This window comes from Pleurodeles waltl, chromosome 4_1 (assembly GCF_031143425.1).
Source record: "Pleurodeles waltl isolate 20211129_DDA chromosome 4_1, aPleWal1.hap1.20221129, whole genome shotgun sequence".
Taxonomy (NCBI): Eukaryota; Metazoa; Chordata; class Amphibia; order Caudata; family Salamandridae; genus Pleurodeles; species Pleurodeles waltl.
This window is the reverse complement of record NC_090442.1, coordinates 358,012,406-358,029,092: the sequence shown is the minus strand read 5'-3', so window position 1 is coordinate 358,029,092 and position 16,687 is coordinate 358,012,406. Positions and strand designations below refer to the sequence as shown.

Here is a 16,687-nt window from a genome sequence, read left to right as displayed (position 1 = left end):
GCGGCTATTCACCGGTCTCAAGGCTCTGGCCTCTTCACGTCCCCTCTTCATGACAGATCAACTTCTATGCTGAATTATTCCTATTCAGCGCATAAACCTTGCGCATAGCTTGCGCGGTGCGCTGCGGGCCAGTGCACAACAGGCCTGGCAGATTTCACTGCGTACGCCCTGGCCTGAACTCAGGCCAGGGCCGTAGGCAGCGAAAGAAAGCTGCCATTTCAGGCAGTCTGCACACAGGGCAGGCCCATGCACTTGAGGCCTGAAATGGTAGTTTTCACTGCCAAGGCGCTCTCCTGAATGCGCCTGATCTCGGAACCCAAACCTGCTTTGCGCTTCCGAGATCTGGTGCATTCAGGACTCCGCAGTTCATGGAACTCCACCTCTGTGGAATTCCACAGAGTTGTTATTATTTTTTGTTTTTTTAACTCCAAAGAATTCAGCAGACTCCGTGAACTCCGCCCAGGCCTAATTTTTCACCGGTTTGAGAGGGGCATTGTTAACGCGTCACTTGCATTGGGGGTTAATTGTCCCAGTTCATAAGCTGTGGAACTAACTGACACACAACGAAATTATTTCTTAAGTGCAATAGGGAAAGTAGTGGCTACAAACCAAAATCCAAACAATCTAGGAACTCACCAGGTAGGATAGTAAGTTTTTGAACTGTATTTATTTGTTTGTTAAACATAACAGTGCACATTTGGTCGATAAAGGCAATTGTGAATAGTGTTGCATTAATTTCTCCGAGTGCTTAACAAAAACCATAAGAAAACCAAGCCAGGCACCAGAACTTCTAACTACTCCACTTAGTAATTGTCAAGGATTAAACATTATCGTATTAGTTTTTACATATTCCCTACCAGGCCCAAAACGCTACCCACCTATATGTGGGCAAGAATTTCGACCATTTAAATCAAGAGTTGTGTGTTCTGCACATCACTTGCATCGAGGTGCACTTTTCACAAGGTTGCCACGAAGGAAAAGGAGTATGTTCTGTGTTGCGACACAGTATATTTAATTCAAGGTGGTTAGGCATAATTTTTACAGCCTAGATCAACCAAAGCAGTCAATCTCTTGTGTCGTGTTGCCTGAGTTGAGAATACAGTGCAGTCAACTTAGGTGCCAGTTGCTCTGCAAAGGTGGCATCAAATTCTTGAGGGAGGGGGCCTGTTCCGGGCACTTTGCCACAAGCTAGATCCGATATGGCCTCCTTGACTTCTTGAAGTGAGATGGGTCGATCCGGTGGTGCCCTGTCCTACCGTTCTAAGTCGGGCAGCAAGATGTTCTCCTGGAATTGATCAATTGCTTCTGGTGTTCCCCGATTACACCTACAATAAAGCCAGGAGTAATACTGGTGAAATGCATCGTCTCCTGGTTGTAATGCAGCACCCTCTTGCAGGTCCTTAACCACAGCTGGGATAATCTCGTAGGTTATGTATAGATGTAGTACTCCCTAGATACTGAATAGATCCGACTTCTGGTACAAAAATACTAGAGCACCCCAATCAGTCCAGTATAGCACGCACAACATGGACAGGAAAATACAGGTAATATTCGTAGGCAGGGAAATCCTCCATACGTCTGTTAAGGACCAGCCTTTTAACTACCCTTTCAATGTCCTGGCTGTTGGACAGGCCGGTGTGTATAACGCTGTAGGTGTACTTCCAATACTACATTAAAGTCTCCTCCAATTATAACTATGGTATGAGTTCAATTAGCTAATCATTTCCACAAGGGCGTGTAAACATTTGATTGGTTAACACTAGGGGCATACAAACTTCAAGAAGAAATATTTTGCCTTCCAATCTCCCACCCGATAACACACATTTAAAATTCCAGTCAAGGAGTTGCTTGGTGATATCGAATGGGACATCAGGGTGTAGCCAGACCAATGCTTCCCTAGCGAAGGAAGAAAAACCTATAATAACGACCCAAACCCAGCACCTAGCCTGCAGCCTTGAACTCACAATCTTCAGCAAGCGCATTTCATGCAGAAATGATGTGTTCCTCTGCCTCTCAGACACAAATACATTTATGTCCTTTGGGAATTATGAACATCACCAATATATTTCAAAGCAGATATGTATACTTAGTTACCCTCATGTAGTATGGGGGTTTCTCCATGAGCAGCCACCCCACCCCATCCATCCAGGCAGCCCAGTATCCTCAAACTGTGACTCAAGATGATGCTGTCTAACTCCAGACTGATTCACCATCTCTCTTCCCTCTAAACAGAAATCCAAACATTTCCTGCCCGAACAAATAAACTCTACAACGATTTGTTTAGTTGGGTGCAGCTGTCACATATGTCAACGAGGAGAACTGTACACTTGTGTGTGGTGGAGAGGGCTAACACATATTCAGGTCAGTGTGTGTTTTTCAGCCTATTGTAGATTACTCCAATTCCTAGCCTGGCCAATTAGTATAACTGTGCTTGGAACACAGTACTATGCTATTATCAGCCAACTCTAGGATACTACTCACTATTACTCTCCCTTTCTACACCCTACTTCAAGGCGTATTTTGGACCTCATATTGTGCCTCATGTTCCAATGCAATATTTATTCTAATGAAAGGAGTTGTGCATGAGGCCCTTTTAATAATGTCTTCTTTCTCTCGTGGTGTGGCAATACTGATCCGTAGAGATGTAGACAATAAGCACGACTGTGAATATAGAGACCCTGATGGGAGATACCTTGTCATTGCTGGGACGCTACTGGATCACCCCACTCTCATTGTAAATGTTTACAGCCCAAAAATGGACAATTTCGATAACTTTTCATTGATAAATAACATCTGTTGCACATACAAGGATAGGTTTTGCATATGAAAAGGAGACTTTAATATGGTACAGAATAATAACAGAACAAGATTAAAAAAAGGATCAAACAAAAGAGGAAGAAGATGGAGCACAAGGTGTATTTATGGGACTGAGGGTTCCAAGTTCATCTTTATGTTTTAAAATTCTATTTTGGAAGCTTTTAATGGCTGCTGCTCAGAAGGAGTGAATAATAGTTTATGCATAATGCTAGCCTCCCGTCTTGCCACAAAATCAGCAAGCATCTTAGAGTCACAAGTATGTTTTTTCAAGGGATGGGGGGGAGGGGGGGGGGGAAGTCCTTTAGAAAGAAAATATTTAAGAGATCTTTGAAATTGAAGGCGAGTACAAAGAAGTCTCCATTTGTGTACAGATTTATGTCTCCCAGTGCTAACCTGGTTGGTTTGATGCCTTAGTCCTATGAAATAGCCTAACATTTACAGAATACATCAGTAAAATACCACATTTTTACATTGAAGCTGTTAATGCTCCTAAGTGTGACCCTTTAATACACTGATTGGGGTTGTGTGTTAAAGTGTGACATAATAAGGGGTAAACAACTGTAACACAGCTTGGTGCCTGTCCATGTGTTTATGATGAGGACACATCGATAACAAAAAAAAGCAATGTTCCATGAGAATAAGTGGACAAGACTTCTAAAGGATCTTCCATATAGTAGTTGTATAGCATAACCTGAACGTTTTACAATGTCCACACTTTCTTGTATGGTGGGACAAGCATACAACTTCTAACTTCGCGAACATAATATATTAAGGGCCTCTGCTATGCTTGTGTTAAAAAAGATGGGTAATTACAGATATGCTGTGGGAAAAGTATGAATGCAATACCCTATAAAAGCAATTATATTTATAGCAATAAACTGATACCAAATACTGCTTCACTCTTAACAAGATTTTCACACTCAGCACATTATTCCTGGGCCAGATGATGTGGGTATTAGTAATGCTACAATGAAAGTCGGGCTAGGGAAATTTAGAACTAAAAAATCTTTAGTAAACAATGTGGCAACAGGCATCATCATTTGGTCCAGTAGTTTGTGAAATATTGCTCTCTGTCATATATACACAGTTAGAAATGGGGTCTTTGGTTGGCAGTCAGGTTACCCCGTTGTCCAAGAAAGGACCCTCACTCTAGTCATAAGTCGCACAAAATCCAAATTATCCTGTGTCCACCCTTTGGTAGCTTGGCACTGAGCAGTCAGGCTCAACTTAGAAGGCAATGTGTAAAGTATGTATGCAATAAATCATGCAATAACACAGTAGAACACCACAAAAATACACCACACAGTGTTTAGAAAAATATATACTATTTATCTGGATAAATACAGGTCAAAACAATCAGGAATCAATAAGTATACGTTGAAATATCACTGTAATAGTGATACAAAGTGTCTTTAGTCTTTAAAAAGCAACAAATGTCTCTTGCCAGCACAAAGTACCTGGTCTGTGGTCAAATTCTCTGCAAGGGACTGCAGAGGGGGAGATTAGTGGAAAACGTGGAGGTGTGTGCAATTTTTCCAGCGCACACAGACAATGCGTCGGTGAGTTTTCACGCAGGGCAGGCTTTGCGTCAATTTCCGACACGTAGACTGGGATCCTCTATGGGTTGCGGGGTTTTCAGACGTGTTGAAATCATGGGTGTGCAGGACAAGGTCACAGGGGCTGCGTCGATCCGGTGGGCAATGCATGGACATTTCTGCCGCACAGCAGGCGCTGCGTCGATTCCTCTAAGGAAGTCGGGCTGAGTCGTTCCAGCTCAGCTTTTCGATGATTCCGTGGTCCGTGCGTTGAAGTTCTGGTCGCAACACTGGCGCTGCAAAGCCAGAGGACAGCAAGACAGCAGGGCAACAGACCTTTGCAGAAAAGCAGTCAGGTGAGTCCTTTGGGCAGCCAAGCAGTTCCTCTTGGCAGGTTCTGGTTCAGGGATTCTTCTCCATTGGTATCTTGTCCAGAAGTGTCTGAGTTGGTAGGGTTAGAGACCCTGCTTAAATACCAAAATGTGCCTTTGAAGTGGGGGAGACTTCAAAGAGTGTCTTAGAAGTGCACAAGGTCTCCTTTAGTTCCATCCTGTCTGCCAGGGTCCCAGTAGGGAGTATAGCAGTCCTTTGTGTGGGGGCAGGCTACTGTCCTTTGACATTTAAGTGTCAGGCCCTTCACCCTCCCAGCCCAGGAAGACCCATTCAATATGAAGATGTGTGCAAGTGTGACTGAGCATCCTGTGTTTGGGGTTGGCTGAGTGAATGCACAACAGAGCTGTCAACTAAACCTAGCCAGACGTGGATTGTAAGGCACGGAAGGATTTAAGTGCAGAGAAAGGCTCACTTTCTAAAATTGGCATTTCTAAAACAGTAGTGTTAAATTTAACCTCACCAGTCAGCAGGATTGTGTATTACCATTCTGGCCGTACTAAATATAACCTTGTTACTCCTTTCAGATCAGAATCTACCACTCAAACAGTATATGAGGGTAGCCCTAATGTTAGCCTATAAAAGGAGCAGGCCTCACAGCAGTGTAAAAACAAATTTAGGAGTTTTTCACTACCAGGACATTTAAACTGCACAGGTACATGCCTTGCGTTTTATCTACATAGCACCCTGTCCTATGGGTTACCTAGGGCCTACCTTAGGGGTGACTTATATGTAAAGAAAGGGGAGTTTAACGCTTTGCAAGTACTTTTAAATGCCAAGTCGAAGTGGCAGTGAAACTGCACACACAGGCCTTGCAATGGCAGGCCTGAGGCATGGTTAAGAGGCTACTTATGTGGGTGGCACAATCAGTGCTTCAGGCCCACTAGTAGCATTTAATCTACAGGCCCTGGGCACATGTAGTGCACTTTACTGGGGTATTAAAAGTAGATCAAATAAACCAATTGGATACAAACCAATGTCAACATGTTTTAAGGGAGAGAGCATATGCACTATAGCACTGGTTAGCAGTGGTAAAGTGCGCAGAGACCTAAAACCAGCAAAAACAGTGTCCAAAAAGTGGAGGGAGGCAGGCAAAAAGTTAGGGGTGACGACTCGAGAGCGGTCAGGTCTAACACACACAAACATGTCTAGGAAAGTTTTTATTTTTTAATCTCAATTTTCAGCATTAAACTGTGGATGTAACTGACCGTAGTCTCAAAAGATGTCCTAAGCAAAATGAGTTTAAGATACTGCAAACATTTCTTTAAGAGTGTGTGTTTCTCACAAAAGCAGACTCACTTGTTACAATACCTTTTTTAATGAACAAGTTACTTACCTTCGGTAACGCATTATCTGAGAGAGACTATCTAGCTGCAGATTTGTTACCTCAGGAATTCATGTCGTCAGCATGGAATCTGAAATTTTTTGCTCAGCAATACCCTGCGTGCACCGCCAGGTGGCGTTGTTCGGATACGTGTGGCATTGTTGTGTCGTTGGAGCCGTCTGTGATGTCACGGTCGCCTACAAAGGCACCATCCCGGTGCACATACATCAGTTCTTTTACCCAAAGCTCTTACATGCCAGAAAAGGCAAAGTCATGGATAGAACCAACAGTTCGTCTGTGCAAAACTTGGGTACTGAAAGTGATAAACCCTAACCCTATTAGACAAATCCTCAGAGCGAGGAGGCAGGTGTGGGAGTAAGGAACCTGCAGCTAGACAGAGCCTCTACCAGATAATGTGTTACCAAAGGTAAGTAACTTATTCATCTGATAGAGACTTCTAGGTGCAGATTCATTACCTTAGAATAGATACCCAAGCCATAACCTCCTGGCAGTGGGCTGTGGATACATTTTCTCACACTAGAAAGCGCTGTAGGGCCGTATAGGCAAAGTGCCCGTCTTCAGACCTGATTGTCCAGGCAGTAGTGTTTTGTAAACATGTGCAATGAGGCCCAGGTTGCTGCCTGACAGATATCTAGGATTGGAACACCTTGTGCTAGTGCAGTGATAGCAGCCTTGACCCTGGTGGAATGAGCCCTCAAGAACCTCAGGAGGTTGTTTCTTGGCCAGTGCATAGCAGATCTTAATGCTGAGAACGACCCAGCACAAAATGGTTCACTTCTGCACTGCCTGACCCTTCTTTGCTCCCACGTACCCCACAAAGAGTTGGTCAGCCACCTGGAACTCTTTTGTGCGGACAATGCTCTTTCTGGGTCCAGTCGGTGGAGTCACTCCTCTTCCTTAGAGGGATGTGGTGGAGCAAAGGTGGTGGGCAAGGTGATATTCTGACCCAGATGAAATGGGTTCACCATCTTGGGAAGGAAAGGGTCATGTGTTCTGAGAACCACCTTACCTAGATCCATAGTGAGATACGGTGGCTTAGATGACAGCTTGCATCCCACTCACCCTCCTGGCAGCTGATGTTGCCACTAAGAAGGCTGTCTTGATGGTGAGCAGTCAGAAGGGACTGTTATGTAAGGGCTCGAAGCGAGCACACATAATAAATGTGAGGACAGGATTGAAGTCCCATTGAGACATAACAAAGGGCATAGTGGGAAACATATGTACAAGCCCTTTGAGGAATCTATGTACAATGGGATATTAGAACAGGGAAAGCCGATCAAGCAGCCCAAGGAATGCTGGTAAGGCGGAAAGATAACCCTTGAGAGTATTCAAGGCAGAACCCTGCTGGGCAAGGAATAGTATAAAGAGGATATCAGAAAGAGAAGCCGAAAGAGGATCAATAGATCTTTCTCCACAATAAAAACTTTTCCAAAGGCAGGCGTATACCGTTTTAGTTGAGGGACGCCTAGCTGCTAAAATAACTTTCTACAGACTTCACGAGGAAGGCCATAAGCCATCAACTGCCACCGCTCCATCTCCATGCATGAAGGTGCAGAGCTGACAGGTTCAGGTGGAAAACCTTCCTCTGCTGCTACGACAGAAGATCCTCCCAAAGGGGCAACCTGATCGGAGGATCGATGCTCATTTTCAGAAGCTCGGGATACCAGACTCTCCGTGCCCAGTCCAGAGCCAATAGGATTACTTGGGCCTGGTCGTTCTTGATCTTCTTGAGCACTCTGGGCAGAAGTAGTACGGGCGGAAAGGCGTTCAGGATGCCTGAACTCCACTCGCGATTAGAAGCGTTGCAGAACGATTGCCGCATTGGAAACTCTAACACGCAATAATGCTGACATTGCGCGTTGTCTGCAGAGGTGTGCAGATCTGACCCATACCCAGATCACTAACCGTCACTGCAGATCTTTTGCAGTTCCCTCTGAGATCTGAACCGTGTCTGTGAGATTTCCCTGATGCCTTGCCCACTGGAACTCCAGGTCTCACTGCAGAGCCCTCATATGCCATCTGGCATGTTTGACTAATGGGATGCAGCAAGCCATGAGGTCCAGCAGCCTCAGAGTCGGTCTTACAGAAATCCAGGATAGAGGCCAAAACATCGGTGTCGTAACCTGAATATCCTGAACTCGCTGCTCGGGAGGACAAGCCCGAAACTGCACTGTCTCCAGAACAGCTACGATGAAAGGAAGCTTCTGAGAGGTGTGACTTGGTCACTTATATAGTGAACCCCAGCGAATACAGGAGGTTCACCGTAGTCTGCAGGTGGATGACGAGAGCCTGGGGCATAGGAGCCTTCAACAGCCAGTTGTCTAGGTAGGAGAAGACTGAAATCCCTAACCCGGTCTGATGAGCTGCTACCACTGCCATCACTTTGGTGAACACCCGAGGGGCACTGGTGAAACCGAAGGGAAACACAGTAAACAGAAAGTGCTTGTGGCCCACTCTGAACCACAACTAACGCCTGTGTGCAGGCAGGATGGGGATGTGAAAATACGCATGCTGCGATACCAGAGCTACCATCCAGTCTCCTTGGTCTAGGGCAGGCAAAACCTAAGCAAGAGTGGGCATTTTTAATTTCTCCTTCTTTAGGAAGAGATTGACGTCTCATGAATCCAAAATAGGGCGAAGACCCTTGTTCTTTTTGGGAATCAGAAAGTAGCAGGAATAACAACCAGTGCCTACTGGAAAAGGAGGGGTTGGGGCGGCAACCTGAAGTAGGCCCTGGCATCAGTTCTGTGGAGCCATATCTGTAACGTCAACGTTCCTGAGATGGCTTGTAGGCCGACAGACGAGGTGAAGTCGAAGTCCACTTGATGACTTATTTTTGTGCCTCTTCCCTCAGTGCCCGAAAGACCTCAAGTGGGACAGAGAGGACTTAGGGGTCCTGGAGCGGTCCACGACCTCTTCCTCAATCGGGACCATGACCTCCTACGAGTCACGGCAACCGAAGTCGACTGTCGGGCCACCATGAGCTTCAGAGACCACTTTCTCAAAGCTTTTGGGGCCAGGGGCTGGCATTCGGAACACAACTTGGAGTTGTGGCCTCTGTCAAGCTACCAGAGACATACCTGATGGGGGTCGGTCACCGACATGGCGCAATGGCATGCACCACACGGCTTGAATCCTGCCTTCCTCAATGTCATCCTAGCACAGACTCGAAAAAGCGTCAACAAAAAGGTAAAAAAAAAGGCCTGCCAAAAAAGACAGAGGGTAGCTCGAATCCGGACCTGAGCTTAACTGGTGTGGAAGGAAAAGAACTGACATATGCGCTCCGGGGTGATGCCTTTATAGGCAACCGTGACATCGCAGACGGCTCCAAAGACACCGATGACACCACCTGGATCTGAATGACATACCCGACGGCGTGTGCAGGTTAATGCTCAGCAAAACATTCCGGATTGCAAGCTGACACCAGGAAATTCTAAGGTAAGGGATCTGCAGCTAGAAGTCTATATCAGATACTCCTTTTCAATGGGGCTTTACAACTGGTACAAACTATGACACTTTTTTGAAATTATAATCAAATCAAAAGCCTCTTCATTGTACCGGTTAGTCACAGGTGCTGGTGTTCTTTCTGAGCCATTTTGCTGGTTGGCCACATCTTCTTTCTTCACATCCTCTTTGGCATCAAATGTTATGGGATCTACAGCTGATGGGGGTAGCTGCTCTGCTGTTATCTACACATGTAACAAAAATATTATAAGTGAAACAAAAACACTTTCATTGCTGTTTTTCATTTTATACATTAAACAATTAGCATGTGTTTCCTGTTGAGATTAACATGCTATCATTTACAGAGAAGCAGAGGACACAAAAAGTCAGGATATAATCTTGATAAAGACAAGACCCATAATACATTGTATTTGTAATTCGAGCATTAAGTAATCTTAATCTGTGTGTGCTCTTCACCTCTATCATGGATGGCCATCATAATAAACGTGGACTGACTTCACGGAAATTCAAATGACATTAAGTGCTGGTCCAACCTCTATTTGAGTTTTAAGTTAGCAGTTTCCCTGTACCAGCATGACTGTGGGTTTTGTCAAGGATGATCATGAATGACCTTTAATTATGCCCCGACCCTACATTACACAAACAACTAAGTTTACTGTTTCAATCTTGCTAAAATGCCAACACATATAGAAATTTTCTGAGGCTTTCTCTTTGAAAACACAGGTTCAAATTCTAGCTGTGAGCAATATTTAATAGTTACTTCAAATTTGGAAAAATGTTGGTACCTCAGCTATTATGTATAACAACAAACCAAGATCTCAAGACACTACTCCCCTTTGCACATGACAAAGAAAAATACGAGACCATGGAATTGTTGCATGGAGGGTGGAAATCACGTCATGAAAAGCCTTTACTTGCTTCCTTCATCAAAAAGCCATACGAATTTACAGTCTGAGGACTTTGCAAGGTAGCTAGTCAGAAGTGGACTGAGACTACTAGTAGGCTGAGACTAATCATTTCACTTCAAACATCGCTTTAACCATCACTTTAGACCATGCAGTTCTGGTTTAAGTGTGCTATTAGATTCTTACTGCAACTTCCAGGCCACAAGCCACTAAGGAAAACTGATGGGCCCTTTCAATACAGGTCTAGTAGACATGCAATCTTCTAAGAATTTAGACCATAATCAACTGCGCACAAAACACAGGCTTTGACATTTGGTATTTTTCTGTGGATGTTAGCTCAGTCCCAGCACCACAAGTTCCCTTGTTGTGACTGACTGACAGCCAGTTGTAGCAGTAACAGGTCTTCTCTTAAACTGTGGCAGGTGGTACTCCAGTCTCAAGAGCTCTGTAATCCGGTGAAAAGGAAATGGGACTTTGCAGTTATTTCACACCATAAACCCATAATTTCCTACGGCTGGGGGAATCCCAGTTCGCATTTTTGTGCATAGTCATATTTTTGGCATATTCTCTGCTGATGAGGCTCAAAAACACTAAATGCACCCAAGTGCTGATGATTAACTAGGACAAAGGTTAGCAAAATTAAAATATGCTTAATACACTAACGTACAGTCATATATTTTTAGATAAATCGTCAGGCAATGGTGCACAAAACACAGTAAGAGGACTGAGCTCAGTAGGTATTTTAAGGACCTGTACTGTTCCTCATAGGAAACTTGTCCCTAAACAGTCACAATTTTATAATGGTAGTGGCATGTTGAGTGCCCGATGTAAAACCGTTTGACCCAGAGGAAGTATGGCCTATCATTGATTGTAGTGTTAATCGCTAATTAAATAACCTACATTTCCTGTAAAGACCTTTTATGTTTAAACAAAAAGCCAAGCCTACATATTGTTCAGTTTATTTAGTTATGCTACCACTAGCACCTGCTGGAGTAAGCTCTGACTTCCTTTCACAGATAACTGTTAAGAGTATAAAGTGAGTAATACATTGGAAGTGCAACAGTACTAGTGGCCATGAGACATGTTTGGTAAAAGGCTGTCACCAACTTGGATACTGCTCAGTAACCACAGACTTCTCAGAGTCTTCAACTTTGGGTCAAATCAAAGGCTCAAAAACAGGAGCTATGACATACGGAGGATAGTAGGTGCAAAAATAAACTGTCCTTTTCAATACACATCATAAGAAATGAAACCAGTGAGTGTCTTGAGATCTTTCACAAGAACACAAACCAGTACCAAAAACAAAACACGCCAGTCGACAAACTGCAAACATCTCCTTAGCTTTTTCGTGTGCAAAAAGTGGAAAATCTAGATCACAATCTTTGACCACCAAGCTGAGCATCACAAATACTTGCTTCAAATGAATTATTTATACCAGTAAGACACCAGTCACTCCTTTGAACAAAGAAAAGAAGAATCAGAGTTTCTAACGCCTCAGGCTTTATGATACCTAGCAGTATTCTAAAATGTAGCTATCCTGACTATAAATAATATTACAGAGTAGCTGAAAGACTCGGTTCAGGAAGGTTTAGTCCTAAAAAGGGCCACAACAAGCCTGCTACTTAAATAAGCTAAGCACAGACCCCATGGACCAGGACAACTACTACCTGTTTCTAAGTAAGATTTTATAAGCAGAGGTCAGAAAGAAATGTTTTACTTCACGGACGTCCACGGTATCTTTCACAACCAGGCAGGGGCAATAATATCCCTTAATCAGATTTAGCTGTCACTTGTGACAGTGTGCATATGATATATACAAGATGCTCATGTTGGTTATGTTATACACAGCAATAGTACAGTTACCATAGAACATGCATAAATCAAAGTCATTGAAAATATGCAAAAGCTACCTGGGGGAAAAAGGACAGTGTGTGTGGAGAGTTAACAGGAACCAACCATAAGGCATACAAGAAATATATTGGACAAAGAAATTGGGTGTAGTTGTCTGAGTAGCGGAATTGAAATGGGGGATTTAATCTGCCATCTTTAATTAGATTTATTTTTTACAACAAATAGTAAATTTGCCTATTGGAAGTTAATCTTGAACAACTAATGAAGCATCATTACACTTGGAAGATGAGAAAAATTTATGTATATGAAGAACGGTATGAGATCAGACTGAAAAATGTCAGATTGAAATTATTTGAATCAATAATACGAAAGTCATGGATTGTGTTATACAAATGGTGACTTGTGAGATTTCTAGCAATTAGGAATTAAAGCTAGATCCATTAGAAGGAAAACTAAGTGATCACAGAATGATAACTAGCATTGGTGTTGCACACGAAAGATGGGTCAGGAAGTGAATGACAGTTGTTCCATGACATGCTGGGTAAAATCAGCAAAGATCTTGAGTATAAAACACGGAAGACAGGACACCAACAACAGGAGGTTTCAGGTAATGTATGTCAAGCTGCTAAGAACTCAGATGCAGAGTATTGGCAGCCAGGGTAAAAGGAAATGGCAAAGAGCACAGAAGGAAGGTAAAAAGATATTTTAGAATAATGTATGTATCTAAGACTTACATTATCATGGGGCTACCACTTCAATGCCATATCATCACCATAACTGAAAGGTATTTGTTTTTCCGTATGGCTTTGATACATTAAAAACAAGTACAAACACAAAGAGGGAGATGGAGGTTGTGGGGCTGGGTCTGTCCTCCTTATAGCCTATTTAACATTACAAAAGAGGCCCAGCTAAAAGAACTACCACAGGATGGACAGGAAAAATGATTTTCCTGTTAGAAAAACCCTCACCCACCAGGGTTACCCCTAGGTGACATGCTTCATCATTGGGTTTCTTCCCGTTCCGCTACGGAGCGGGGAGTGCTATGGCCTACGGGATACGTGGGAGCACTAATGTAGTCTCGTCAATGAGAATCACAGGAGGGATAGGAGTAGTGGGGTCTTAGGTGAGTTGAAAATACCTGTCTCCTAGAAATTCCAAAGATTTAATAGATCTCTTGGAGGCGGTATGATTAAAAAGGGGCTGCAGAAGTTGGGGATGTAATGTATCTGACTTCCTACACTACATGTTTCGGAGCCTTACCCCTAGGCTCCTCTTCAGGGCCAAGGTGGACTCCCTGGTGCCACTCCTTGTTTGATTACCTCTAATGAAAGCATAAATAATACATGCTCTGTGATATGGTGCAATTCACCTTCCTAATGTGGTGTCATAAGATAATACCTATTGTTTATGGTGGCCGTCATTGATACTCAGTAGTATTTGGATTATCATATCAAAGGTCCTCCAGGAGGGGGGTGTATTTGTAGTCATACTTTCCTCAAAGCGACACTCCCGCTCTGTACCTAATGCTCACCTCCCAGGAGTCTGAAACTTTGCAAGTTTTACTTTGCATATTTGAATGTTTTACATTTGTTATGATTGAGTCTCTTAACACCTTGGGTGCCCAGGACGTAACTGTTACGTCCTCGATTGCACCGCTCGGGTGCAGAGGACATAACCGTTACGTCCTTTGGACCCTGGGGGGTGGGGAGAGGGACTAGGCGCTCCCAATGGCCAAGCACCCCACCTCCACCGGGTAGGGATGGAAGGGGAATTTGCTTCCCCTTCCACCCCGAGGAATCTGAGGACGTCAACGCGGGCTCACACGCTGACCTCAGAGGCTGCCTCCACCGTGCTGGAAGCTCAGCTTCCAGCTCCTATTGGAGGAGAAATTTAAAAGCTTTCCCCTCCAATCACGTGGAGGGGGCGAGAGAGGCATCAAAGAAAAGGAAAGGCCTTTCCTTTCTTTGATGTCTCTCTCTGCATTTCTGCTGCAATCGGGTATAAATGCCCACTAGACAACAGGGAGGTTTTTGTTGTTGTATTTTATGCATAAGGGGAGCGTCCCCTTGGGCAAGGGGCGCTCCCCGGGGGGGAGGAGGGGTCAAAACATTTTTAGGCCTTTGCTGTCCCCCTTGGGGTAGAAACCACTAGGCCCCAGGGATCTTTTTTTTTTTGCTCCAAGTTTCACGCAAGGGGAGTGACCCCTAGGCAAGGGTGCTCCCCTGGTGGGCAAATATGTTTTAGGCCATTTCTGCCCTCCTTGGGGGCAGATCGGCCTATTTCTATTAGGCCGATCTGTCCCCAAGGAGGGCAGAAACCACTTAGGCACCAGGGATTGGTATGAGTGTATGTGTGCGTTTTCTTTGGGGGGGGGCAGACCCTTGGGCAAGGGTCGCTCCCCATGGGAGCAAATTATTTCTGGAAGGCTCATCTGCCCCCAACGGGGGCAGAACACCCACCAGAGAACTTTTTTTTTTTCAAAATAAGAGGGTGGGTGTATGGCCATACCCCCACCCCAAATAAATGGAACCACCGTTGCTCTGCCCACCGGTGGACAGATGGGACAATTACCCACGATCCACTCCCCCTGGGAGGTGGTGGCAGAAAACCTCCTAGATGCCAGGGAATTTTAAAAAAAAAAAAAAAAATAGTGGGGTGGTGGCTACCAACCAGAATGGGCAACTGAAGGGGGTAACAGTCTTTCAGCTCTCTCCCCCGCACTCTAAAACATCTTATCCCATGGCAAGCTAGAGGAAATTTAATTATTTTGGATTTTGGTTTTACATTTCGGCCATGAAAGCTTGGCTAATTCTCAAAATCGTCCCAATTGGAATGGTGAGGGCTGTACTTTATGGACTTTGGGATGCTGCCATGTAGAAAAATCCACAAGACCTAGGCACATCTGCAAACGAAATGTGTGCTTCACATGCACCCTCAACATTTTCTTACCCACAATGCCCTGCAAACCTCCAACTTTGTTGGAAAAGCCACATTTTTGTGATGGAACCTTCCAGAATCTGCAGGAATCCACAAAATTCCTACCACCCAGCATTAGCTCAAAATGTGATTTTTTAGCTAAATTTGAGGTTTGCTGAGGATTCGGGGTAAGAAAACAATAGGGGATCCACGCAAGTCACACCTCCCTTGACTCCCTCGACTCCCTCAGGTGTCTAGTTTTCAGAAAAGTTTTGGGTATGGCTGCTGAGCCCAGGACCAAAAACGCAGGTGCCCCCTCCCCGTAAAAACAGGTAGTTTTGTATTTGATCATTTTGATGTGTTCACGTTGTATTTTGGGGCATTTCCTGTTGCGGCCACTAGGCCTACCCACACAAGTGAGATACCATTTTTAGCAGTAGACTTGGGGGAATGCCGGGTGGAAGAAAATCTGTGGTTCCTCTCAGATTCCAGAACTTTCTGTCACCAAAATTTGAGGAAAAAGTTTTTTTTGGCCCAAATTTGAGGTTTCCAAAGGAATCTGGGTAATAGAACCTGGTGAGAGCCCCACAAGTCACCCCATCTTGGATTCCCCTAGGTGTCTTGTTTTAAAAAATGCGCAGGTTTGGTAGGTTTCCCTAGGTGCCGGCTGAGCTAGAGGTCAAAATCTACAGCTAGGCACTTTGCAAAGAACATGTCACAATTCAATGTAAAAATGTGATGCGTCCATTTCGTGTTTCCTGTCGCGAGAAGAAGCCCTAACCACGCAAGTGAGGTACCATTTTTATCGGGAGACTTGAGGGAACACAGAATAGCAAAACAAGTGTCATTGCCCCTTGTCTTTCTCTACATTTTTTCCTTCCAAATGTAAAACAGTGTGTAAAAAAGACATCTACTTGAAAAATGCCCTGTAATTCGCATGCTAGTATGGGCACCCCGGAATTCAGAGATGTGCAAATAACCACTGCTTCTCAACACCTTATCTTGTGCCCATCTTGGAAATACAAAGGTTTTCTTGATACCTATTTTTCACTTTTTATATTTCAGCAAATTAATTGCTGTGTACCCGGTATAGAATGAAAACCCACTGGAAGGTGCAACTCATTTATTGGCTCTGGGTACCTAGGGTTCTTGATGAACTTACAAGCCCTATATATCCCTGCAACTGGAAGAGTCCAGCAGACGTAACGGTATATGCTTGAAAAAATCTGACATCGCAGGAAAAAGTTAGAGTAAAACGTTGCGAAAAATGGCAGTTTTTTTCACCTCAATTTCAATATTCTTTTATTTCAGCTGTTATTTTCTGTAGGAAACACTTGTAGGATCTACACAAATGACCCCTTGTTAAATTCAGAATTTTGTCTACTTTTCAGAAATGTTTAGCTGTCTGTGATCCAGCATTGGTTTCTCACCCATTTCTGTCACTAACTGGAAGGAGGCTGAAA

The 16,687-nt window shown here is 44.1% G+C and overlaps 1 protein-coding gene across 23 annotated transcripts in view; it reads right to left on the bottom strand.

Annotated features, from left to right (window-relative positions):
• Positions 1–16,687, bottom strand: part of PLEKHA5 (pleckstrin homology domain containing A5) — a 991,819-nt gene that overhangs the window by 82,318 nt on the left and 892,814 nt on the right. For all 23 annotated transcript variants that reach the window (XM_069228492.1, XM_069228488.1, XM_069228489.1 and 20 more), the window contains one exon: positions 9,646–9,776. In XM_069228492.1, the coding sequence (XP_069084593.1) occupies positions 9,646–9,776 (131 nt within the window). The remainder of the gene's footprint in view (positions 1–9,645; positions 9,777–16,687) is intronic.